The sequence below is a fragment of the Doryrhamphus excisus genome, chromosome 5 (assembly GCF_030265055.1).
Source record: "Doryrhamphus excisus isolate RoL2022-K1 chromosome 5, RoL_Dexc_1.0, whole genome shotgun sequence".
NCBI classification, from domain to species: Eukaryota; Metazoa; Chordata; class Actinopteri; order Syngnathiformes; family Syngnathidae; genus Doryrhamphus; species Doryrhamphus excisus.
This window is the reverse complement of record NC_080470.1, coordinates 11,866,066-11,892,647: the sequence shown is the minus strand read 5'-3', so window position 1 is coordinate 11,892,647 and position 26,582 is coordinate 11,866,066. Positions and strand designations below refer to the sequence as shown.

General features: G+C 40.2%; 1 protein-coding gene across 3 annotated transcripts in view; it reads left to right on the top strand.

The window, feature by feature from the left end:
• The window catches only part of atf6 (activating transcription factor 6), a 32,344-nt gene that overhangs the window by 4,549 nt on the left and 1,213 nt on the right, over nt 1–26,582 (top strand). For 2 of the 3 annotated variants that reach the window (XM_058072187.1, XM_058072189.1), the window contains exons 6-15: nt 27–230; nt 1,537–1,700; nt 7,980–8,165; nt 9,497–9,588; nt 10,794–10,922; nt 12,659–12,754; nt 12,837–12,939; nt 13,679–13,749; nt 15,658–15,769; nt 19,152–19,236. In XM_058072187.1, the coding sequence (XP_057928170.1) occupies nt 27–230; nt 1,537–1,700; nt 7,980–8,165; nt 9,497–9,588; nt 10,794–10,922; nt 12,659–12,754; nt 12,837–12,939; nt 13,679–13,749; nt 15,658–15,769; nt 19,152–19,236 (1,242 nt within the window). Of the gene's footprint in view, nt 1–26; nt 231–1,536; nt 1,701–7,979; nt 8,166–9,496; nt 9,589–10,793; nt 10,923–12,658; nt 12,755–12,836; nt 12,940–13,678; nt 13,750–15,657; nt 15,770–19,151; nt 19,237–19,426; nt 26,580–26,582 lie in introns of those variants that run through there. The other variant, XM_058072190.1, reaches the window with a different exon arrangement.

Genomic DNA, 26,582 nt, shown 5'->3' with positions numbered 1-26,582 from the left:
CTTAACTGTCCTTGTATCTCACTTAGCTAAACCAGCACAACCAGTCAAGAGGCCCATTCAGATGACCTCCAAAGTGTCCATCCAGCCCAAACCAGTGATTGCAGCTGTACCCTTGGCTCATGCAGCTGCCTCTCTACACCCCAAGACCATCATCATCCAGCCCCTGCAGACCACGGTTCTGCCCGTGGTCAAACAAACTCCAATCAGCATCCAGCCAGCACCCTCTCCAGGTCAGAGCTCGCACTGCAAACACACAACGTTGACTTTATTGCAACAGGCAATTGTGTCCAGTGTATTTTTAACTGGAAGAGGCATATTTCATGTTATGTTCTTTGCTTTATATTCTTTAAAGAGAAGGAATTATGTAATTTTTAAATAAACTTAATTTAAACCTGAATTTAACTTTCACAAATTACAGATTTTATTTATCCAACAGAGGGTGCTGTTAGCTCACATTTAAAAGTGACTGTTTTCGTCCCCATTCCCTTTGTAATGCTCTGCAGGCAGTACCTATTCCATGTCTTGTCTGTGTCGTTATATGTACTCAACTGCAGAGAGTACAGACATTTATTTGGCCAAGATGATTTTATTGTTGTTGGTGTAGAATTTGCTGATACGTACTGGTAGTATGTCTTCTCGTGATATTCTGTTGTTGTTTACCAGCCGTCTCCTTGATGTGTGATGCATATTCAAGACCTAAGACAATGCAAAAATGCTAGTCAAGATCCTATAAATAAGAGGAGCCTCCTGCTGTATTTTAAGGACTTGCTACAAAATTCAAAAAGTTTTTGTTGTTTTAGAATTTTGCTGCAAAAATGTTTGTCTTCAGTTTTGAACCAAACTCACTAGTCGAACTGCTCCATTCAAGGATGTGGCATGTTTTTAAACCACACGTGCACATTTATGACACACCGCTCCACTCGGAATGTGGAAGTCAAAGACCATAGGTCATAGACAGTAAACATCTCTTCCACCTGTAAACATAGTGATGGCCGTTAAAAAGGCGAGGGAGGTTAATGGAGGTCAGCCGTGGTGAGGGAAGTTCTGTGCCATCTGCAGCAAACAGAACAGACTGATGAGGCTTCTACTTAATATAATCCAATACCTACATTATATTTTTGTTAAGATATGACAAGACAAATTACTGTCATCAGTCACTTCATTAAGTACACACACGCACAGTCTCCTAAGATCCAATAGACAGTAATAGCTATGAAAGAGGTTAATGTAACATTGTGTCAATTATTCTGGAGTTTAACTGTCCTGTGCCAGCCATAAAAAGTGCATGAAGCCTGTGTCGTTAGTCAATATTTGTGTAATCTAAATAATCAGACCAATTAAAACTTTAAGTACCTTTTAAAAATTGGGATATTTCAAACAGTTGGAAATCGTGAACATTAATTCATTTGAAAATGGTGATGAATCTGAAAAACATTTAAATATTAATTTAAAAAAAATAAAAAGACATTTGACAGCCCGAAACATAATGCATTAAACACATGGCTAACATGCTGCAACATGTGTTACCTTTCTTAGGTCAGCCAGTCATGCTTTCTCAACCAAGTCAGTTGCTACAAATCAAGACCCCCCAGGCTATCACTGGCAGCATGGTTACCATGCCATCCCTGGGCCAGGACAGGCCTGTCGCTGCTCCACCCGTGGTCTCCGTCACACTTCGAAGCCCTTCTCCGGATGATGATGTGAGTAGTGTTCATGGGTTCTAAAACTGAAGCGTAGAAGTTATGACTCAACGGTTTTCCACCACATATGCCAGAGTGGGCAGACACAACTTTTCACTAAAGCAGTTCACAAACTTCTTACCCCTTAAGACGTTTGACCTGAAAGAGATTCAAATTCAGAGTTAAAATTTGTTGACATGAAGTTGTATGACATCCCAATCAGCAGTGTAGTGCATCTTGGTCTTGTGAGCCCAGTTCTGGTTGGATTTCGGTGATGTAGAACACAGTTCCGGTTAGTTTGTGGGTTCATTTCAGTAAAGAGTTGGGTTTCTCAAAACAATATGCATTCAAAAGAGTAATACGTTTGCATCACAAAAATACCTCTCTGTTCGTATCACTGTGCACTCCCGCTTATGCGTTCTGCAGTGTTTACATGCATGGATGTACCGCAAGAGTCTCGCGTTGCAGCAGTCTTCATCCGCTGTGGAACACATACACCACAATGAATAAACGGTAGCACACAGTGATAGCAACAGAGAGGTAATAGCGCCAAGCGATTGTGAGATCTGATTTTTTTTTGATGTGATGTAAATGTATCTGATATTCGATAATTTCATCTTTTAAAAATATATATAATTAAGATTATCATTCTAAGATCATTGTGTCATGTTGCTTTTGAGCCACTAGATGGTGCTTCAGAGTAGTGGACCTGAGTGAGGCATACCATACTGTATTAGCTACGAATTGCGGAGTGTCACCACATCACACACAATTCCTACTCCTGTTGTCAAAAGAACTACACACACACAGCAACACAATAGGTGGATAAAAACAGACAATACATTACAAACGTATAATGCAGAATATTAACCAGCTATTATGTGAGCTCTAACCATGTGCTTTCCAGCTCTTTCTTTGTACAAAAACTGCACAGCAAAGCACTCTGGGACACAGGAAGTTTTCCCAGCCACTTCAAAAAACCTATACACAGACATGGTTATGTTGTGTATTGTTAAATTATCATAGGGTGTAATATTTGAGCTGTGTACGTGAATGTGCGCTGTTTCGTTTAATATTTACTCCGCACATGACAAGCCTCAGCAAGTGTTAACTGTCACGAAGAAGGCTGCGCTGCACGTTGACATTGGAACTGTCTTTGTGCATTTGTGCATTCATTCATATTCGTGTAACTGCTAGGACTGGTGTGGCCCCGCTACTGGCAGAAAGAGGCTTAATAGCTGAGAAGATGCTCACTCTCTTCTGTCTTTGTTTCATATAGAGCCAATGCATAGAGCCAATGCAAAGTGAAACCTCTTGTCATCCAGCCGGCACAGAGGGACTAACAAATGGCGCATACACTTATGTCAATTTATCAAGGGCTCATAATTACCAAACTGCTTTTTGTTGTTGTTGTTGTTTTATTTCAAGTTAAAAAAAAAAAACGGAATCTCTACTAGTAAGCATCATCGGTATTTGTCAGGAAGTGCATCTGGAATATAAAGGGCTCAAGCCAAAAATCAGTATGTGGATCAAAAAGATAATCTGTGGCGACTGTGTGATCAGGAAAAAGCAGAAAGAAACAAACAAGGTGTGGCAGCTTTTATTTTGTCATGGCAGTGTATATGGTGGAAACCTTGGCCACTCTGCTCTGTGCTATTACTGTTATGTTCTGTATATCCATATCTACTTCTATGGTTATCATCACTTTTCCTGGCGTTGTCATATCATGTGCAATATACACACTTTCCTGCCCTTTTTCAGATACTCAGTTATACTCCATCTGTGCAATGACATGTACGTACATCCGCCTCATTGTTACTGTTTGAACTTCAACTACAAATCTTTCTCCCCCCTTGTCAGGACTGTTTGCCTCCCATACACAGACCCTCTGTGTTGTTTCGGGCTTGGGTCCACAATGCCACATTTCCCAATGGCAGGCTCTATTCTGACCTTTGCGATGATTTTGAGAAATGTTCTCACAGCTCTGTTGGTCGTGTTCTTTTCTAGGAGATAGATTTCCACGCTGTGTGTTTTCCTTTTGGGCTGTTTAGTTTGGCATCCATGTTATAAAAATGTTTCATCAGTCTATTCTGTTATGGTGTCTTCTTCTGAAGAACCAACGATAAGTGTGATGACAGCTGAAGGACCTGGATCTTTGGCATTACCTGTAGACAGTAACAACTTGATCTAGTGGTCTGCCTTATTGACCTTGATGGATTGTATTTTGACTGACTAAGCTCAAGGGAAATTACACAAAATTGTCTTTTAAACGTCACTCAATTCAAAGCTGTGAAAATAGTTTTCCAATTATAATAGACCTAATGGAGTCTGCAGAGACCCCGAAACCAGTGTGGAGGAATTCCATTTCCTGGAGGCCAAAACAAACACAACGCTATGCCATTTGTAACCAAGTCAATAAAGCTTACAATAGAAAGGTTCGGGACATTGCACAGTAATTGTAAGGGAAATTGGACAGAACAAACTTCACCTCAGTTTGTTTAATAAGTCTCAGAGGTACCACAATAGTGTACTGGAGATATGTTGTCCAATAAAAGTGCCTTTAGTAAACTCTACTGGGAATACGCAGTTTTGTATGTCAGTAGCTTTAATCCTAATGAGTTGTGTCTCTTAACAGTGTGTGTGTGTCTCCAAGAAGAGCGATTTTATCCACTTTTTAGTATGGAAATGCCTGTAGAGAGTTTAGCCTAGGACTGCTGGTAGAGCTTCAGGCCTTATTTCAAGATATGCAATAAAGGCTTTCCAGAGAGATGTAAGAAAAAGTGCTATATTTTACAGCTGGAATGTATCATAACATAAACTGTTTGCTGGTGGTGGTGACTTTAAACTGACTTGTCATGAAGCCTGTGGTGGACTGAATCACATACATGTATAATGTCGAATGCCTTCCCGCTCCAAGTGTTTCTATCTACTATACGTCCGATGCGTGTGTGTTGTACTATAGTGTAACCTATAGGTAGGTTATATAAACTTAGTAGCACTAAAAGGCTGCTAACGATTACATGCCTCAGACAGGTGTTGTGCAGGATGAAGCATTTGCGACAGCTGTAAACGGCCATCAGGGATCAGGGTCCGGACTATTTTATGGAGCTCTTGCGCAGCTGGAGGATTTGGCTGCTCCTGAATGAGATGCAGATTACACAGATATGTCATTGTAAGAACTAGGGGATTTACAGAAGGGGGACCCCAGTTATAGGGTGTCATGAGTTATGATTAAATAAAGACTTTCTTGCTCCCGAATGGCTGTTTATCAGTAATTTAATATTGCATCTTGGAAGTGTGTCAAAACATATGCAAGGCGAAGAGATTATGGACCTATTTTTCCATTGATCGTCTTACTGTGTGTACTACTTTTTAAATTTAATAATGAATAATATGAAATGATTTGCCCTTTTTTCACCGCTTACTGCCTTTTATTATTGCAAAATATTTAAAAAAATACAATTCATTATTGTAATACAGCACATTTCTAAACCACTTTTGTGCTAAGAAGCTTGTGCAGAAAATAAAATAATCAGAAAATAATAAATAAAATAAAATGAAATAATCAGCTTCCAATGCATTTAAACAAAGAACATAAAATTTATTTTAATTATACATAATAATTGCTAGAAACATTCACCAATAATCCATAGCATTTATTTGACTCAGTTGGGGGCACTGCATTAAGCAGAAGCTGTCAATAATTACAGAATAAGAAAATTATTATTTATAATAAGTTGAAGGTTTAAAAATTATTTGGAGTGCATGACAAAGTGGAAAGGATAACATAGCTCTTTGACCCCATGGTATATGTGACATTCATAACAAGTATGTCACTATGGTATGACATTATGGTCAAGAGCGAACCACAGTAGTGTAACAGGCATGAATTTCACATCAACAACATTTTAAAGCGCACACAAAGATAAACTGAGATTGTCTCTCGCCTTTTATCAGAAGAAAAACCTTTTTTTACCATTACCATTTTTTTTACCATTTTCCATTCTTTAGTAATCCACAGTAGGACATAGCTAGGTTTCAGGAAAATATCAGTTCTCAACATGAAATGGGACAAAAACTGCTTTTTGTGAAAATATACATTTCAAGCTTAACTTTCACTTTTGCACAGACGTTACATTTAAAATTTAGTTCATTTAGACATTTTTATGCTGGAAAATGCTCACTTTGGACAAAGAATATGTACAATTTGCTTAAATAAATAAAAAAAATATATTAAAAAAACAAAACTAATAATAGCCCATAGTTAACTATGAAACTGTAATCATTTATGAATACATTTCAGAAAAAAACCCTACTGCATGAGGGAGTGATGTTTGAATCGTGATGTAGCGAGGGGTGACTGTACACGGCAAAGCAAAGTTGCCTACAGCCACACCTGTTAATGCCAGTGTTTTTTGACCAGGCGGTAATTGCAGAGGGCAGCTGTTATTTACTTTTGTAGCCCACGCCCCCAGCAACTACAGAAGACTCTGTAGTTGTGCTTTAATTGGAGCATTTATGTCACGCTCTTTGGCTGCAAAGGCTTGACTGTCATCTCACCTGTAGCGCAGTCAGGCAGGCCACCATGATCGATGTTTATGGTTTCCAGTAAAGTCCACAGACATTTTTGCAACTTGTCAAATGAGGTCACTCCCATTCCGATGACATAACCATACTGTCTTCTATTGGTAGCACTTTGTCTGCTTAAACACAATAAAACACATGAGTGCACAATCCAAGGACCGCTGTTAACACCTTGTGTTCTATAAAAGGGGGTTCATAGCAAAAAATGTGTGTTTTCCATATTCATTTATTTTCAACAGCAAACAGTGTCACTGTCAGGCTGTCACCTGTGAAAGTGAAGTTGCCTGAAAAATGTCCCTGTAGTTGGATGTTTCTTCCACCCCTTCCATCCTCTACTCCATGGTAAATATGTACTCACGGCGTTCCCAGGCCCGGTCCTGTGGCACGACTCCCAGATTGAGTGCCGGGAGACTTGAGGGGTTTCTCTGGAGACGGAACACAAATAACTTAATCATCAGCAGGGCTATTAGTCCTGAGATTTTAGCAGCTTTACCCCAGGGATGGTGTGTGTGTGTATATAGGGGTAGTAGGTTAGTAGAGGGAGCTGGATGATCAAATAAGGTGTTTTGGCAGAGGAGGGGTGTGGTTGGGTGAAATTGGCATACAGAAAACTTTTTATTGCACTTTTATACACTCAGGAAAATGTTTTATTAGTTTATTTATTAGTTTACTTAGAAAAGAACTACATGTGAAAGACTATGTTGTTATTAAAGCTATCACAGCCTTTGATTTTTAACACAGTGGGTTGCTAGTCAACTTGCCAACTTGTTTACATTTCCCAATCCTCCAATAGGAAATAATACTGCTTTTGAAAATGTTCAGTCTATAGTCTCCTCATGTTCTTTTATTACACCCCTCATTAAGGCTCGTCCTCAGTTTTACAGAAACATCATTGATCTTGGAACTCAAGCATGTAATAAAACCACTCAATATTTTGGTGGATTTCTGAATTTTACATCCAAAGTTTACAGGAACTTAACTGTTGAGATTCTTCTGTATGTTCAGCTGTGGCTCTGCATTTTTGACCTATATTAGATTTTGGAGTTTGCGTGTCTTTGATATGAGCGCGTTCCTCAAATGCTGACACCCTCCATAAACACATTTTTCCCCACAAAGACAACAGAGACACTGCAGGAAACCTCTGCAACGTCTCAGAGCATCTGGATGTAAATATTCCACCAGCAGAAGCTTTATCACGTGCACTTAGGAGCTCTTTGACGGGTATGAAGGGGGCGCTGAGGTGTCATGAACCCTTTGACAGACATCTTGAACATTTCTATTTAATACTCCCGTCATGTGCAGTAAACGTTCCCACTATCTCGTGTGTCTTTGTCTCATTCCAGCTTTTCTGCTCGTTTTGTCTCACTTCAGAGGAAGGATAACCACAGAGCAGATGTTTGGGCTTTGTGTTTTAGATATGAAATCTACGTATGTAAGTGACTGGGGACATTAATCATAGGAATGAAATGGTATTTTTTAAACCAACATATATAAACATGATGTCATAGCAGTATGAGGAGCTAATGATCTATTGCCTAGCAGGTGGCATTCATTGCATTCTCACTCAATACTGCCATATTTTGCCTGTTTGGATAGCTGCTCCCCAAACGCATCCAGATGTGATGAATCTTGTGACATGAGTCATCATCTTAAGTGTTATTCTTTTTATTTCCCTCCCCCCTTCTGTTTCTGTCTGTCCAACTTTTCCAACCTCAGTCGAAGTTGTCCCAAAGGCAGCAGCGCATGATCAAGAACCGCGAGTCAGCGTCCCTATCTCGGAAAAAGAAGAAAGAGTATTTGCTCTCGTTGGAGGCCCGTTTGAAAGTGGCTCTGACTGAGAACGCAGTGCTGAAGAATGAGAACGGCAACCTCAGGAAGCAACTGGAAGGCCTGCTGAGTGAGGTGAGCATCTGGAAGTTCAGTTCAAAGCACAGCTACAGTTTATACAGTACAGTATTTCATTCATTTCATATTTCAGCAAACATTTTATTGCATCTACTCCAGGGGACAATGCTATGTAACGTAAACTTGGATGTATTTTAGAGCACTCCCAACCACTTTGTCGTGGCACAGTTGTGTCTCATCAGATCACCACATGTGCTGCAAGCAATTATAGTACATTTTATTGATCTGGGGGACGAAAGCCCAGACTTCCCTCTCCCTGGCCACTTCATCCAGTTACTCCCGGCGCTTCCTGAGGCATTCCCAAGTCAGTTGAGAGACAAAGTCCGAGTTTTCCCATAGGATTTTATGAAGCTGAGGTGGTGGGCTGCATGGGAGGTCAGAATGCTACCGCTGTGTCGTGGCACTGCTGCGTCTGTAATTTTATTATCACAATACAAATTTATTTATTCACTTATTTAATGTTTTTCAACAACCAGCAGAACATGAACCTGCAAAACCGTTAATTTAATGGTGACGTTGCTGAGAGCACTTCATGTCAGAGTCTAAAATATCGAACCTCCTTTTGTTACCTGACCTAACAGCACATATGTGAGTGGTACATAAGTACACAATTTTGTACTATTTGACACAAACCTATATTTAATTTGATACATGTTTGTAGAGTAATATGCATGCATGGTAAATTAATTGTACAATAATGTTTTTTTTTTTGTTCAAAATATTACAATTGACTAATTAACTAATTAATTTTTGTTAAAGAACCAGTCCTGTATAAACAATATGAATTCAGATTCCAGGTGGTCCATGATGAGGAGTCCATCATGAATTGATGGTTAATATGCATGTCACATATATATGAAAATGGAGCCTTCTTACCTCTTTATTGGCGGAATAAGTGTTTCCCATTACATGCAGTAATGTGCTGGCACATTGTATATGATTTTTATATCTCTAGAATGCACAGAAAAGATAGTGTTCGTGTTTCACATAATTCATGTTTCTTCTCAATGAACCGCAGCTCCCCGGCACCAGTAACACTCATGCAGGCCCAGATCATGATGCTACCACAACTATGCTTCAACTATACTATATTTGTGATGTCAGCTATGTAGACAGTAATGGCTTTTATCACACCAACTAATCAAAAGTATATCCAAGTGCAGTTTCTGTATTGCTGTCCCTTGAAAAGATGCACATTAATAACTGTTGTATTGAAAAAACCCTTGTTGAAATATGAGTTACTATTTAAGTCACACATTTATTCACAGCTTGCCTTTGACATGTTTGACAATTGACAATTTGCCTTCTTTTTTTTCCCCCCTCTGTAGAATTCAGTGCTGAAGTCAACGGCTCCCAAGAGGCGAGCGGTGTGTCTCATGGTGGTCTTGGTCTTCTTAGTGCTGAATGTTGGACCAATAAGGTAACACTTTGCACTGTAGGTTGTTTATTTCATGAAAAAAATTCAGATATTGTAAGTTCTATATTCCTGCTAGGTGTAATTTATGGTGGACTTCACAATAATGTGATCACCAGAGGAAATAAATGGGAATCCCTATGACTCACTGTGGGACTTGTGCATGTCATGTTAGACATTCTCCAAAGACTAATTGAAAACAGTGAGAACGGTTTCCTATTGAATCAGGCTGTTCACACAAAAGCAGTTCATCAAATCACAGACCAACTTTTAGTTTAGCTTAGACTTTGCTATGATTACAGCAAATCAGTTGATGCAGACAGTATGTTGCAGTTAATCCAGGAAGCATGCAAATTTAGTGGTACTCATACTGTATGTGTCCTTGTCTGAGGATGAGTCAAATTGTTCTCACATGAAGGAAACAAATGTTCCTTAAGTCATCTTTGCAACTTCTCTCTGATCTTCCAGCCAAAGTTTATGTAACTTTGTGACTAATAGGTGAAAAAAACCTTAGAACAACCCTACTGAGGTTGGAATGGCTGTAAACATTTTACCCACTGTGAACGTCAGAACAAAACATATCACGCTCTACCAGTGGCATAAATGACACATGACCAGTCCTTTTCATCTGTTGTGTTTATCGCTACCTTTTTTGACAAATAAAGATGGGTTATATACAAGTGGAGCACAGCAAAAATATATAAATTCCGCCCATTTTGTGTGGTGGGATTTTTTTGTAACAAATTTTCTGATGTCATGTTTTAAAAATGTTTTTCTCCTGAGTTGAAGTCTCTCAGTGAGGATGCAAGTTGGTTTCTTTGGCGTTGATAAGCTGCTCTCTCTGTGTGCACTGCAGCATTTAGAAAAACTTTTTTTTTGTTTTTTTTGCAATGCAGCTGTGAGTGTCAGTACCTGTTTACATCTTGTGAGTTTTGAGGAATGTAAAATATGCCCACAATGAAAATGCCACCTAGTGTTGTAAAAGCATGAAAGGACACTACGTGTGCTCCTCAGTCTGCTTTGGATCACTCAGTCTAGCTCAAGAATACACTGTTGGGCTTGTGGCTTAAAGCAAAACAAAAACCTTCCTCCTCGTGAGCACAGGATGAGGGCCACTTGGAATTTCATTTTCTCTCCCTCAAGTGTCCTAATTTCACCTCTCCTCTCTCCTTTTTTTTGTTTTTGGCTCACCCACGTGCCGGCTTCATCAGTCAGCTTCAGGGCAACACAGACTCCGGGCTGGAGGTTGTATCAGTGCAGCACAGCAGACACTTGTTGGGTTTCTCCACAGAAATGGACCCCAAGCCCCATGGAAGTGGCTCTGCCAAGGTGGCCGACAGGTAACATGCTCAACATAATTTGAGGGTGCACCTGGGCAGGGGCCCTTGTCTGAACTGGTGCAGTTCGTTACAACATGTGTACGGCTCTACACACACACACATACACACACACACACACACACACACAAGTTTTGCCTTGAGGAACAAGGTGGGAAATTGGGGTCATAGCTTGTTTGACATGCAGCTTTATATCATGAGCTGCGGCTTATTTTTCTAAGGGCTTGTATAATTTTCTTTCTATTTTAAACACAATTTGAAAATTGCAACAATAACATTCTTTTTTTTTTTAGGTACATTACCGTCACCTCAATGTCTTCAAAATTATATTTTGCAAGGTGGTTAATATCCACGTCTGTGTTTAGTCAGATATAAATGTGTGCAAGTCAGTCACCTGTAGTATCAGGTTACCTAGCAGCATTACAACAGATAGATGCAGGAAGGAACACATTAGCATTTACAGAAGGGGTGACAGCAGAGAATGGGGGGGTGAAATTTAATCTGGGGGTCTTGCCTGAATAGGAAGCTGTCTGTGTGAGTTATGATCAGGCCCCTGTGCTCCGACATGTTGTCCAACAGAACTATTTTGAGGACCTCCAGAGATGAATGTAAGGTTTAGTCAACACATCATCTTAGATAAAGGAGGGATTTATTGGGTGGATGCCCTGGCAGTTGTGCACAGACTGTGGACATCAACTCATGCAATATAATGTGGAATTTACCCTTGGGACTAATGAAGGCATACCTTATCTTATACTCAATCATTAACGTCTTGTTGCAATAGATGCTTACAAAGATTCAAGAAAGAACATTCGCATTGTTCTACCACTGGGAAGACAATGGAAGCATCTCAAGTGTATCTGTTAACAACTTGTCGTTATTGGTCCTTAGTGGCTCAGCATTGATTTTAATCACACTCACCTTTATTTGCACCCTCCAAGCCAGGTCACCCTGTCCCTAGGTATTGACACATTATTTATAAGTGCCATTGTAGTACCTGTGTGTATCTGGAAATGCGTAAATGATCAGGTAAGATCACGTAAGTGATCAGGTCTCTAAGAGGGACAGTAAAAAGCAAACTCCTCATCAAGCATTCACGCTAATTAGTTCATTGTAAACAACAGTACCATAAGCATGAGTTGCTAACATTTTAAAGTGCACACAGAGTGCACCACATGCAATACTTCAGATTGCAACTAATGCAATATTGTGGGGTAGTACCAAATTAGGAGGTTGCCTCCAGCCACAGCTGTTAAGGACAATGTTTTTTGACCCGACCCAGGCAGTTATTGGCTCTTGGCTCCCACACACCTGGTGCTTATAGGAGATTTGGTGGTTAATTGAATAGAGGCGTGACTATTTACAATATGCAGGTTTCACAGCATCGTCACCATCTTCCCCCGACTAAGTGATGGAAGCACTGCCAACTCTACACTTGGTTAACATTAAAATGTAATCAATGCAATTCCTGAAAGTACCCAATAAAAACAAATCCATAAATTTCACAGTAATTTGGAGCCTCCAAAAAAAGCCAAGCTGATTTCTCCTTGCTCACCATGGGTGTTTGACTGCCAGCCATCTTGGCTCCAGCGTTGCACTGAAAGCATATTCTCTAATGAGAAAAACATTTTTTTAAACGGGTCATTAAAGTGTGAACATGAAATTGTCGCATATAGTGTATATTTCCAAGCCTTTCAACAGGTGTAGAATCTCATCTATATTTGATTGCCATGTTGCAGCTCTGAGGACAAGGCCCTGATGGTGGTGAGGGAGCTGAACTTTCTCCGGCCAACGCCGCCCTGCCAGCCTCCTGTTAATCAGACAAAGTGTATTGAGTGAGTGCGCTTCCTTTCAAAAAGATTATACATGGATCCCTCAATTGGTAATAAAAAATTAAATGTGTGCTTTGATGGGCAGATTGGCCCATGAGTTGAGGGGGTGGGTCCACCGTCATGAAGTGCAACTGACCAAGTCCAGACGCACGAGTAACAATCACCTCAAGCCCTCCAGGACCATTCTGGTAAGTCCCATCTGCATATTTGAAACCTCTTATTTAAGCCATTGCTTTTATTTGGAGGGCCTTATTTTCCCTTCCCCACTTCATCTCTTTTTTCAATTTATTTTGAGCTGTATTTAATCACCATTAGAAGTCAAATGAGAAAGTAAATACAACAATATTGCGGGGTTAGGGCAGTTTGCAGCAGTCAGTTGCAGCAGATTTCAAGAATGCATTCGTTCAGGAGGACTTAATTTTAATAAAAAATCACAATTCCATCATTGTTTCTTAAATGGCATGTTTTAAAGGGGACCTATTATGCTCATCTTTTGACCCTTTGTATTGAATTGTGGTCTCCTATAGAGCAGCTACACACAATAACCCGCACAGACAACTTTTTAGATTTTCCAGAATCTGTACCTATTCCAGCTGTATTTCCTTTGATTTGTGTTTCCTGCCAAAACGGTCTGTTTTCATTTATTAAATGCCCGCCTCCAGGCATGCCCACTCTGCTGTGATTGAGAGTGCTTCCTAACCATGAACTATATAAGGAAGTCTGTGACATCACAAAGGGGCAGTTTTACCACGCATTTTGAAACCGAGCTTTTTGAGCCATCCCAAACTTCTTTCAGGGCTCACTTCCAATTGCGCAAATCTCATTATCTGAAACTTTGGTATGGTTTAACATGAGAATACAACACAAGCCTTAATCGGTATGCATGAGTCAGGCCTTGTTTATTAATGCATTTTTTTCCCCCAACAGAAAACAGAAAATAAGGATGCGGAGAGCTCCCAGATTGTGACCGTTCGATACACAAAAACAGCAGACGACAAGTGAGTTAATGCATGATATTAATTTGTGCCACATTCACAAAAGTCTTGGTTGTTTATTATACAAACAATTCAGTTTTATGATAAAAAGAAGCAGCTACGGTGAAGCTCTTTGAAAGTTGAAAGTCTGAGGAGTCCATGTACATGGTAAACACGTCAGTTTCCTCCTAGCTGGTCCACCAGTATTATAGCCCACTAAAGTAGGTAATCTTGGAGTCGCCATGACAACAACAAAGACTCAATTCTCCTTTTCACAAGCTCGTGTGTCTTCTCTATCTAATTATGGAAAATATTGTTGCTTTAATAACCTGTGAGTACAACATATTTGTGATCTATAAACTCAAACGTTTCCCCTGAATTGTCATATTTCACAAACATACTAAAGGTCCCTTCAACACAACACCATTACGTGACCATGTACACCATGTACTGTTCATACTGTGTAATAGTATTTGACTTAAGTGGCTCTTTAAATGGAACAGTGATGGCAGGTAACATTTCTTACTCCTTTTTTGGACATCATCGCCCTCTTTCTTTTTTACAGTTTAATGAAGCACAGATTGTAAAGGATGACCTGAGTACTTGACTTCAGAGTTTGGCACTCAAAACCTTTTTCTGCTGAACTGCTCTCAGATCAGAACAGATGGAGTCAATAGGTTTAGTTGGCCCCCTATAGTTTTTTCCCCCCGGCTAGGAAATGTGAAGGACAAAGGGGAATCTGTTTTAACAGGTCCAGCTCCCTAAGTTCAAGGACAATTTTTTTCTCTATTCATATCTTTAAGGATTATCTGAAGAGATTACCATGTGGATTTACTTGAAAATCCAATCTTCGCACATATCTAATACTAGTGGCAAATAATTGCATGGAAAAAGTTTGTGATAGAGACAATTAAATAATACAATAATTAAATTTAATACAATTTCATTCATTCATTCATTTTCTACCGCTTTTCCTCACGAGGGTCGCGGGGGTGCTGGAGGCTATCCCAGCTGTCTTTGGACGAGAGGCGGGGTACACCCTGGACTGGTCGCCAGCCAATCACAGGGCACATATAGACAAACAACCATTCACACTCACATTCATACCTATGGACAATTTGGAGTCACCAATTAACCTAGCATGTTTTTGGAATGTGGGAGGAAACCGGAGTACCCGGAGAAAACCCACGCATGCACGGGGAGAACATGCAAACTCCACACAGAGATGGCCGAGGGTGGGATTGAACCCTGGTGTCCTAGCTGTGAGGTCTGCGCGCTACCCACTCGACCGCTGTGCCGCCTTAATACAATTTAATACAATTAAATAATTTTATACAATTAAATAATACAAAACGATGCAACTTATGATATGTATGAATGTGAGTGTGAATGGTTTGTCTATATGTGCCCTGTGATTGGCTGGCGACCCGTCCAGGGTGTACCCCGCCTCTCATCTGGGATAGTCTCCAGCATACCCCGCCAACCCTAATAAGGATAAACGACATGGAAAATGGATGGATGAATGGGTGCATATGCTTCAGTGATTCCCGATGAATAACACCTCATTGTGCACTAAACGTACAATGTACAAAATGTGTACTTTGACCAAGCTTAAACTAAATATTACACCCCATTAAATGTAACCAGCATATTCCACACCTGAAGTTGCTCCAAGCGAATCAACGCAGTATACCGTATATGCAGATGAGCTGATGTCTGCATTGACACACTGAATTTCAGCGTCTTTGCGGGTTATTTCTGTTTTTTTTTGTCAGGAAAGAGACACTCAGCAATAGTGTGATTTGTTGTGATTTTTATTCAAGTCCAATTTAAGTTCAAAGATACTAAGTCCATTTTATGTTCATTGAGTTTTTTCAGCTCAAATATGAATTATTGGTAAAGCCTTTGTTTCTTCGTGCCTTATATTCTAAGGACTCCCGGAAAGGAGCTGCAGGTGTACTACGCACCCCATCACACGTACAATGACTTCTTTGATGAGATCAACCGACGAGGTGACACTTTCTACGTCGTGTCTTTCCGCAGGGTAAGTTTACTTTTGTCCTCCCAAAGCTGATATTAACACTCGCCACATAAAAGAAAAAAATCACTTTTCCTACAAACTGTCCATAAAGTGACTTAATAAAGAAAATAAGTCCTCATGAATGAATCATAAATAGTATGTAATAGATCTGTTCCTTAACATAAAAATGTAATGTGAGAGTGGGGTGGGGGACGGGGATGATGTTCACACACCCAAGGGTGGAACTACCCCTTTCCAGTCCTTTTCTGCCCATTTTCAATCATTCGTATCATGTTTTTAAGGTTTTCAGCACGAATATGTGTTCATTTGTCATCTTAAGTCTTTCTTCATTAGGGTTTTTACCTCAGTCGGGACTTTGGGTCTGTTTTGGATTTGCTGTCTTGCCATGATTAATAGTGGACATCACTTACAGTAACAGTTCTTTGATCGCTTTGGGTTTTAGTGCTGTCCTTTATTCTCGGAAAGATATTTTTAGAGGGCCCCAGTGTAACATCATGCTTTAAAGTGCTAACCAAATCAAACAGAATTTCTTTTTTGAATGACTCCAGTCTATGTCAGACAGTACATTGAAACAGCCCAGTGAAGGTACATCATGCTTTGAAATATAAAACAAAGAAAATTGATAGTGCCTGCTTTCCCCTAAATGCTTCACCGGTAGAGATGATTTTACACTGAGGCATCATCAGGCTCGCTGAGTGCAGTGGGAGTCTTAACACCCAAGTGGTGGCCAAGGATCAAGACCTCCTGTCACTCAGGCGTTGGCATGGTGACAACTGGAACAATAGTGACATTGGTGGACAACTGAATGTGAATCCAATTGAGAACTTCTTTTGGGTCAAATATTGGCATTTTAATTTTGTGTTATTTGTGGCTGCACACTGGCTGGCTCGCCTCAAGGTTTTGAATCGCTTGACCATCTCTGGGGGGGGTTTCTGTGGGAGTATTCCGGCTTTCTTCCACAACCCAGGTTAATTCAAGACTCTTAAGACTCCAAAGGTGTGAAATGTGTGTATAGTTGGTTGTCTAAATGTGCCCTGTAATAAGTTTGCCATTCCAGGGTGTACCCCTGTCTCTTGCCCCAAGTCAGCTGGAATAGGCCCAAGCTCATCCCTGACCTTAATGCGGACAAGCATTATGAAACATTATGGAGCATTATCTGAAACATTTAAGTGTGACAAACAAGCAAAAAATAAGAAATCAGAAAGGGGGCAAACACTCTGACCACTGTGTTATTAGTAGAATATCATTGTTAAAATGTCACTAAAAAATATGTAACAGGGCTTCTTAACTGAACCAACCCTGACAATTGTAAATATACTATTAAATATATATTACAGAAATATGGCACATTTTTAATTCTGCTCTGAAGTGACTTTATTTTGTTTCCTGGGTTTCAGGGTGTTATGTATTTCATGAAAGCGGGTGGGCTCTTGTTCCACTCTATATGATGTGATTTAAAAAAACATGCCAAGATTCTGGATTGAATTTGAAACCAATCACTATCAATTTGAACTTCTGTCCCTCTTGGCAAAATATGTCTTAGTGGATATTTCATACTATTACTGTCCTCTCCCCAGCAGTTCAGGTCTTTATGTTGTTCCGACCCATTCCTATTGAAACCCAGATCACTTTTTAAACAGATATGCAAGTACCTGTGGCCTTGTCTGAGTATGAAAACAGCTGAGGTGATGGAAAATGTACCTCTCCACAAGGCCAAAATCTGCAGTTGCTTTTTTATGTTATGGCACCTGTGGCTTTATGTAATCATGCGTATTTTGGGGTGACGTTGTGGAAACATTGCGTGATTTCATGGAGGACCTTATCCAAAATATTTCAAGGAAAATGTACCTGTCGTCATGGCAGCCAAAGTTCTGATGTCAGCTCGTCTAGCCTGTAGGTTCCTTGATGATGAGCATTCATGTACTTGATCTTTTCCTACATGGGCAAGGACCCTCTCATTTGGGGCAGCATTTAATAGTCCCATTGAGGAGGTCCAGCTTATTCTTTGTGCCTTGCAGTGCCAGGAGAATATGTCAAACCATAAACCTTTAATTTTAACTACTAGTTGTGAAACACTGATTTATACTTAACTGTGAGTATTGCCTTTTTATTGCTATTTACTTAAATATGAAAGCACTCATTTCACGTGAATGGTGGTATACTGAGTACAGTACAACATTTGTCACAGCAGTACAGCACATTAAAACTCAATTACTCTTACATTTGCCCTAAAGGTTGTATAATTTGGAATTCAACCAAAAGTTTCAGGCACAATATGCTCATCTAAAGTTGACAGCAACTTGGAGGTCCAACTGAGATTTCAAATCTCATGAGACCTTATCTTAGTGAGCATCTAAAGGATGTTATGGCAAAAAGGAGAAATACAATAAAAATCATAAAACTGGAAATGGATGCATGAAGAAGGGGGGACATGTATCTCTGTCCTGGCTATTAAGTACAATATGGCTAATAACAAAAGAACAGAATATGCACAGGAAACTGTTTTACTCATTGGCTGGGTCTTGGATGAAAATTTGCCACATGATTGGTGCGCACATTTGTTTTGAGACATTACAAACTTCTTTCAGGGCTCACTTCAAAATGCGCAATTATAGGTCAGAAAAGTGGAAAAGCACAAAGGTCCTCTTTAATGAAAGGCTTCTCAAAACAATGTGTTCAAAGGAATAATTAATTTGGAGTTTATTTCTTTACCTCTTAAGTAAAGGCTTGTCAAAACAATATAAGAGTTCCAAAGAGTAATACATTTGTGTGACAATGCCAAGTGGGGGTGAGTCACTGTAAGGACTACAGTGCTCGAGATAAGATTTATTGTTTTCACATTTTGCTGGCTCATCTGTAGCTCCTGTGGTTTTCATATTGGGTTTGGCTACTAATATTTACCATTGTCCTTTGAATTGTCATGTATGTTACTAGGATTGCTCTTTGAAAACATGGCATCACACATCTACACCCCCATTCATGTCATAGGTGCTTCATCGGTGCTATGTACTCGAATTAAAGCATTTCCTCAGAGTCTCACAGAACCAGTATTTCCAATGCTGTTAACTGTATTACTTTTCAATTATCGTCTCTCTGGGATTAAAGACAAAAAAGTGCTTAGCAATGAGGGAAAATGTTTTGATTATAGGCTGGAACATAGAAATTGGTCTCAGTGTGACGTTTGTAAGAAAAAAATGCCACTGACCTCAGCACACATCATTTCACTACCCTAAAATGAGGAATCTTAGCTTCTTAGTCTTGTTTGCCTCGCCCATATAATTTTATTTTGGTTCAGTTTGATCAGAAGAAGAAAGCATCACATCTAATTTCTGATATAATAAAACAGACCTTTCTGCCAAGTGAGAATTGTCCTGTTTATTCTCAGGATCATCTGCTACTTCCTGCCACCAGCCACAATAAAGGAAGTCGCCCAAAGATGTCTGTGGTTTTGCCGGCCATGAATATAAACGGTAAGTAACTCTTATTATTCAACAGTTGTGGAAATGGATCAGTCAGCACTGGAACAGATGAACGGCAATGCTTCACTGTTGTCATAATCAGTATGTTATGGCGAGTTAGTGTGCATAATACCAGTTGCTACATCAATTTGTCTTGCTCCTTACATCTGGAGTACTCTGCCCTTTTTGTCACGTCCCTCAGGCTTCTCCTCTCAGCTGCATTTAGAAGAGCTGCAACGTGGCTGCACAGCCATCGTCCAAACCACGTCCAGGCATGCAGGCCCAAAGATAAAGAAATGCTTTCTCAATGTTGTGATTTCCTTTTGGCTTTGGCTCTTCATATCTTGTACTAGAAATAATTTATACAAGTGCCAGGCCTGACATGTTTATAGAGTAATGATACTCGTAAAAGAAATAGAAAGGCAATAAGAAAGGAATAGAAATTCCAAAACTGTGTGAGACAGTTTCCTTTGTACCCCATGCCTCCCTCCGTTTAATGTTTGACAAAACATCAGTCCTCTAGACTTTGCCATGGCTCGGCCAAACCCATGCAGTTTTGTGCCAGTCTTTCCTAATGGTGCTGCCAACAGCAAATTATGTGACAGCTTGATTTTGTGGTACCTACAGTCATGACTGTAAATTACGTTTGGGTTACCTCTATGGGTTATGGTCAAAATGCTTTGTAAGACATGCTCATATGTAGTACAGATATCCTCACAGGTTGTATAAGTCATTCAAAGAATGGCCAGTGAAATTTTAAGTCAATCTCTATTATGGATGTCAATGGGTCAAGGGTTGCATGTTTTGACTGTTTACAGCAGTTGAGAACTAGAATTACATAGATTACACATATCTACGATACTGTGCTCTTCCTGTCTCTACACTCTTTCTATTGGCCGGTACTACATGATAGTGATTAGTCCAGCACAGGGGTTCTCAATTACTTTCCGTCATGCATATTTTCATTCCCACCCCACTATTAGAGAAGCACCGGTCTAGCAGATTGCAGCATCATTGCATACATGGCTAGAAGTGGGAAAAATAATACACGTATTGTTGATGTGCCGTAAATGTGGACCCTGCAGTAAGTATCCTCAGTCAACATTATGCACCATACTGCAGTGACCCGCAGTCTCTGTGTCCAAATAATGCATACCGCCCAGCATGGGACTGTTTTGATGTGATGGCTATCTATTAGTGTTAAGTTGCAAGCTCACAGAGCTGATCTGAGCTAGCATGGAAGATCTGGGCTATCTCTAATAACTATTTGGATGGATACTTATTTTTTTAAAGCTTATTCCAAAGACAGGGTACACCCCAATGGTGCGTCGGTTACACTTAGGTCACCATTTGGCTCTCACCCTTCTATTGAATCACTCACATGTTTAGTTTCTGTGAGTTCATCAAGTCGTTCTCCAAGATGTTCCGCGTCATCATTTCCAAATCTTGTCAATGAAGAGTTCTTTGAAAGACAGTAGGCATTTCTGTTCAAATACTATACCAGAATGTATATTATAGGCAGTTGTGGTTGTTTTTGTTGGCTGTCAGATACAACACATGCGATTGCTTTTCTCTTGTCTGTCTCTGTGGTAGGTGGCCAACAGCATATTGACACCAACTGAAAGTAATTAATTATATAATATGAGCTCCAATGCAATGAAGACAAGCCCATTGGGAAATGACTTTTTCCCTACTTTTTGTGAGCAAAGGGTGTGTTCAGTATGAAGATTGATGAAGGTAAACATTGTTTTTCGGTCAGTCTTGTCATAGAGTAATGTTAAGGTCTGTGTCAGTCACATGGTCCATTGCAACAGCAGTAAACCGTGAAATCCTAGACCTCCTTCTCTGCTAATGGTTGAAATCAAGGCCCAAACAAAGGTGCTATTCAGGATGAGCTAGGAGGGCAAATCGATTTGCACATTTTGTCATGCCTGCAGTCTGCAGTCCAAGACGTCGCAAGCTTTTTGTGCTCTCCCAATGATCTCTGATTACGGATGTTAGCCTCTCATTGGCGAGGATGTTGACACCGGGTTTAAGTTAGCACACAGATGCAAGCTCAGCATTCTTCTGTTCCAGATGCCACAAGGCTAGCGACCAAAAAGGGTGATGGAGAGTCTGTGGTATGGACCCACCTCTTTGTCTCCATTTAAGTTGCAACTTCCAAGTGATTCAATGCAAATGGCGAGCGACGCTGTCCTCTCATTGGAGCGTGATTATTCCACGGTGGAGGATAATTCTTTCCAGCTCTCTCTTGAGGAATGCCTTTCCCGTCCAGTCACTAAATGGCTTGCATCTGGGGGTGGACAACCTCTGTTAATGTGATTGTTTGCTTAATAACTGAACAAGACTGTGACTTTGATGCAAACAGATTCTTGGTAAAGATACTTGACCCTTTGGCATTTTCCTGGAATTGTATAGTGTATGAGTAGTGGCTCCTTTTAAGGATTGAGGGGTTTGTGTATGTGTTTATTTAATGAGCCATAGAGTTTGAAAGTAGCTCAATCAAGTGAAAGTGACATGTTTGGAGGAAGAGGAATGTTTTGTGGATGACATCATTTACAGGTGGATAGACCGTGGGAGACACACTTCAGTTACTCCTGAAGACATGTGCTGTTCAGCTAACCAGCAGCAGCCACAGCGGGTTCAAGGCAGAGCGCTGCACCACTGATGAGATTGGATTCAGATTTTCCTACTGCTGTAATCTAAACAGTGCCCCTATTAGCGTTCTGAAGTAAATTGCCTCTCAGCACAACCTGAGATGAGGCTGCTGCAAACGTCTCTTCTCGACGCAGTGCGCCTGCCAGTTTGAGTTTGTCAGCATGTCACCAATGCAAAAACATTTGCTATACACCATGACTTTCTACAGCCTGCGTAATGTCCACAATGCAAGTGTGACATCATTCTATTGTATACTAATAGGACAGTAAAATACATAGAAATGTAATACGGGAGGCACTTGCGGTACTCACTTCATCCTGAAGGGGTGGGGGCGTACATGAGCTGGTAGGTGCTTGCCGCTGCCGTCCTTTCATAGAGAAGAAAATCCAGCGGTTTCATTTGTTACAAGTCAAATGCATAAATGCATTCAAGATATTATTATGCTCGGCTGAATTAATGAATGAATTTGAATGCCAAGATAGATAATTATATACAAGCTCAACAGTAGGTGATCAGACTTTTACAACAAAGTATCAGAATGTTTTCTGGAGAAGGATAGGCTGCGTCATATTCAATTAAGAGCTAAGGCCAAGTATTTGAAAACAAATTGATTTTCTTGACCAAAGTGAATTGTTATTTTTTTCTTTTTCTTGCTATCCCTTTAATGAACAAAAAAAACATCCAAAGGAGTCAGTACATCACCAGCTATGAAGCTCACCCTACATCACTGCGTGCAATATGTAATAATAATAATAATATGTAATAATTTTTTTTAAATGCCATAGCTACAATTGGAAGAAGTTTAATTAATTAACAGGCGCTCTAACATAGACTTTCTTTATTGTCATTGCACAATAACACAGCAGTGAAATTGCCAACAAAATGTCGTTGCCTGGCTCCTGTGTAATAATAAATAATAATGTGGAGAATAAATAGATGACATCAAATATGAACAATGTACAGCATAAACAGTAATTTGTACAAATAATTTAAATAATTAAGAATAAATAACAATAATTTAAAGTTGTGGTTGTGCGTGTGGGCAGGTAGAGGGGCTTATTTGTCATTCAGCAGTCTGATGGCCAGGGGGAAGTAGCTGTCTCTAAACCTGGTTGTTCTACAGCGGTCGGCGTTGAAGAAGTCGTGAAGGAAAAACATCCTTTCTCATGGACATGATAGAGATTCTGACCACTCCCACACCACTCCCTGTTTATGTGATGACTATTATGTTGGACAAGTTTATACAGTGTATATGCAAAAAGTGGATAAAGTGGAGATACACACACAGAACAGGCATGAACAAGCCAAGCTCATTAACATTAAAGCTACAGACACACGAACGGGTATGTTCCAAGTAGGGCTTAGTATAAGCACTTTTAAACAACCTTAATTTCAGCATTAAGGCTAGATTTTGGCTAACACACGCCCAAGACACTATTGTGGGACCTCTTGACTTGTTTTTAACATTGTTGGAAAATACTATAATCTAGGCCCTTTAAAGCTGATGGAAGAATAACCTTTTGACAGGGTTAACAACTTGAAAATCATTCGGATCAGTCCTCCCTTATGACCCAGACATGAAGCTGGAGTCGTCTCCAAGCTGTTTAAAAGCTGAAATATTTTTCCAACCACCTGTGCAACACATCAAACTCCTCGGCATCGCAGAATCTCCACAGGTTTCTACACAAAAGGGGGAACACGAGGAAGGTACAGACAATATGGTAGCTCCCTCTGCGACCGGAAGATTCCAAAGGGTGTTCATGTCATTAGTTGTCCATCTTGAGCATGACCTCATCTACTGCTGAACTTCTTCCTTTGAACTGGCAGTAAAACACACAAAGCAGACCTCAGGTTGGATTTTTAAGTCTCGGTTACTTATTTCAGAACGCATTCCACACAAGTCAGAAGATGACACGTACACTTGAAGTTAATGTCTTTTAATTCTGACTGCTGCCATTTTTTGAAATATACACTGTATCCCTGCACTTTTTGAACCTAATAGATGACATTTATCACATACAACAACTTAACATTAAGCAGTGGCACAGGACACATACGTTAACTAGCATGTTATCTAGCTATGTGAGCTAATGTTACACTCACATTTTGCCAACTTTGCAAGGTTAGCCTACCCGCTGAGGAAAAACAAAATGATGAAACTTACAACTCCCACGTCTGGAGCTGATGGATAGTTGGCAGAGCTCCAGGCTGCATTTTAAGATGTGTAGCGAAGCCTGATTTGAAAAGCAACTTCAAAAGCCACCATTTGAACGCTTCTGAAACAAAGAAGTGAGGCAGATGATGAGATTTTTTCTTATGCTTATGCTTACACAGGCCCTCGGGATACACATTAAACAGTCATACATACATACATCATTAAACAGTCGCTTTTGGATAACATAGGGTCTTTAAGACCTTCAGACATGGTTTTTGTTCCTTCAATCCACTCATCCATCTTCTATGCCGCTTATCATCATGAGGGTCGCGGGCGTGCTGGTGCCTATCCCGGCTGTCTTCAGGCGAGAAGTGAGGTATACCCTGGGCTGGTCATCAGACAATCACAGGGCACATATAGACAAACAACCATTCACACTCCCATTCATACCTATGGACAAGTTGGAGTCGCCAATTAGCCTAGCATGTTTTTGGAATGTGGGAGGAAACCGGAGTAACCGGAGAAAACCGGAGAACATGCAAACTCTACACCGAGCGGAGAATCAAACCCAGGTCTTCCCGATCACCTGACTGAGTGGCCTACATGCTCACCACTCGTCTACCATGCGGCCCTACTTTGTAATGTACCTTGTCATATTGAGCCTTTTTGCAATCTACTGAGGCCCACTCTAACATTAATATAAACCTTTCAGCTACTTAATAGATTTCCCCTTTTGGAAAGAATTTTACAAGCCGTGTCCACCTTAAAGGATGTTTGTCTCTAAAGTCAGAAAAGCACATGCTTGTCTCAAGTTTCAAGATGGCTCAGGTAAGTCACGGTCTCACGGCAAAATTTATCTTCTCTCCTAAACCCACAAGAGACCCCTTTCTCTCACTCTCTTACTGGGGGTTTCTTCCTAAATATATGTCTTGGGAGATGTTTGGTCTACAAGGGGAGAAATTCAACGTGAATCACCTCCAGCTGCTTCTCAGCAGTCCTCTATTGCACTTTGCATGTTACTAGACAATGCATGTTGTGCCTGGGTACTGATGAGAGGTGGATTATTAATGATAACTGCTACAGAATAGAAATATCAGTGTTTTTTCTCACTCATGAACAACGGTATGCAGGGCAGTACGCTTCGTAACTCTGCTTCATAGCACACCGCATGTGCAGATAAGAAATAAGATGTAGCAGAATATTATATTTAGCGACTAGGAGTGAGGATTGATTAAAAGTGAAAGATGGGAAGTGCTTCATGCATCATGCATTCATTCAATAATTAAATAATAATAAATACTAGCGTCGCAAAAGGCGAAGGGTTCCACCTTTGAGCGTGCAGCTGCAATTCAGGTCTGAAAGCGTGCATAAACTCACCACAATGCAACCCAACCCCTGACCAGCTACAGTGCCAAGAAGGCAGAGCTTGGAGACATTCCTCAGTCGCCAGGCAACACCTTACCTTCCCAGGGAAGCACGCAAACCAGAGGTGTGCCTCCCCATTTCAGAAACAAAATTTTAAAAAAACTGCAAAAATTGTACAATTGAGCAAAAAGGAATAATGTAACTATGGAAATCTGAACAGTTGATACTATTGGCAACCAGTCCATGTTGTACGCCGTCACTGCCCAAAGACAGCTGGAATAGGCCCGCTATCCTAGTGAGGACCAGCTGTGCGGAAAATGGATGGATGGATAGATGTTGATGCTAATAATTCAGCAGCAGCATTGTTAGTTTAATCTGCTCTTCACCCAAATAAGGAACTTTACTACAAATGAAATAGACACTTCTTAAATTCCTACTATTGTACTTGTCTGCAGTATTTTTTAGTTTTCTAAAAAATAAGTCGTGTGATGGCAAAGTAGATGATGTAACTCACTGACCCCAGAAGTTTGTGTTTTGTTTTTTGCTGCAATAGTCAGAATTTTTCCATGTAGATGTCTTGAAAAGGTCTTTACTTTTTCATCCATACACCACTTATCCTCATCGGGGTCGTGGGGGCTATGCTGTAGCCGAGGTCTCTACTACAAAATTGAAATTGTGGCAGTACCCTGAATATGCTGTAACTTATGGCTGGAAATTACATTTATGTTACCCCCTAGCACTTTCCTAATGCTTTGTTGGCATACTGTACATGGAATACAGATGGTCAATGAATGGTCAATTAATTATGGCTAGTTGACAAGTCTCGCCCATGTCCCTGTGTTTGGATTGAAGGCCGCCAGGTTGTTGAGTGTTGAGAAATTTCAAGTCAATCCGGCTTCCGTAGTCAAAACTTGTGTGGGGTATTTCTCATTTCTCAGAAAAAATAATTGTTGCAGGGTTAGGGTTTAAAAGAGTTAGCTTACACAAACAAAATACAGGAGATCCTCGGTGTACATATTAGTTTCATAAATACGACAGCACTTCTTACTTTTATCCCTGTGGCCATTGCAAGTGAGTGAAGAGGAAGTCTCAATAAAGAGACCACTACGCTGCTTATTCATCTTTCTTTTGTTCATTAGCATCCGTCAATAGCTTTGTAACTAACAGTCTTTATCTGCTG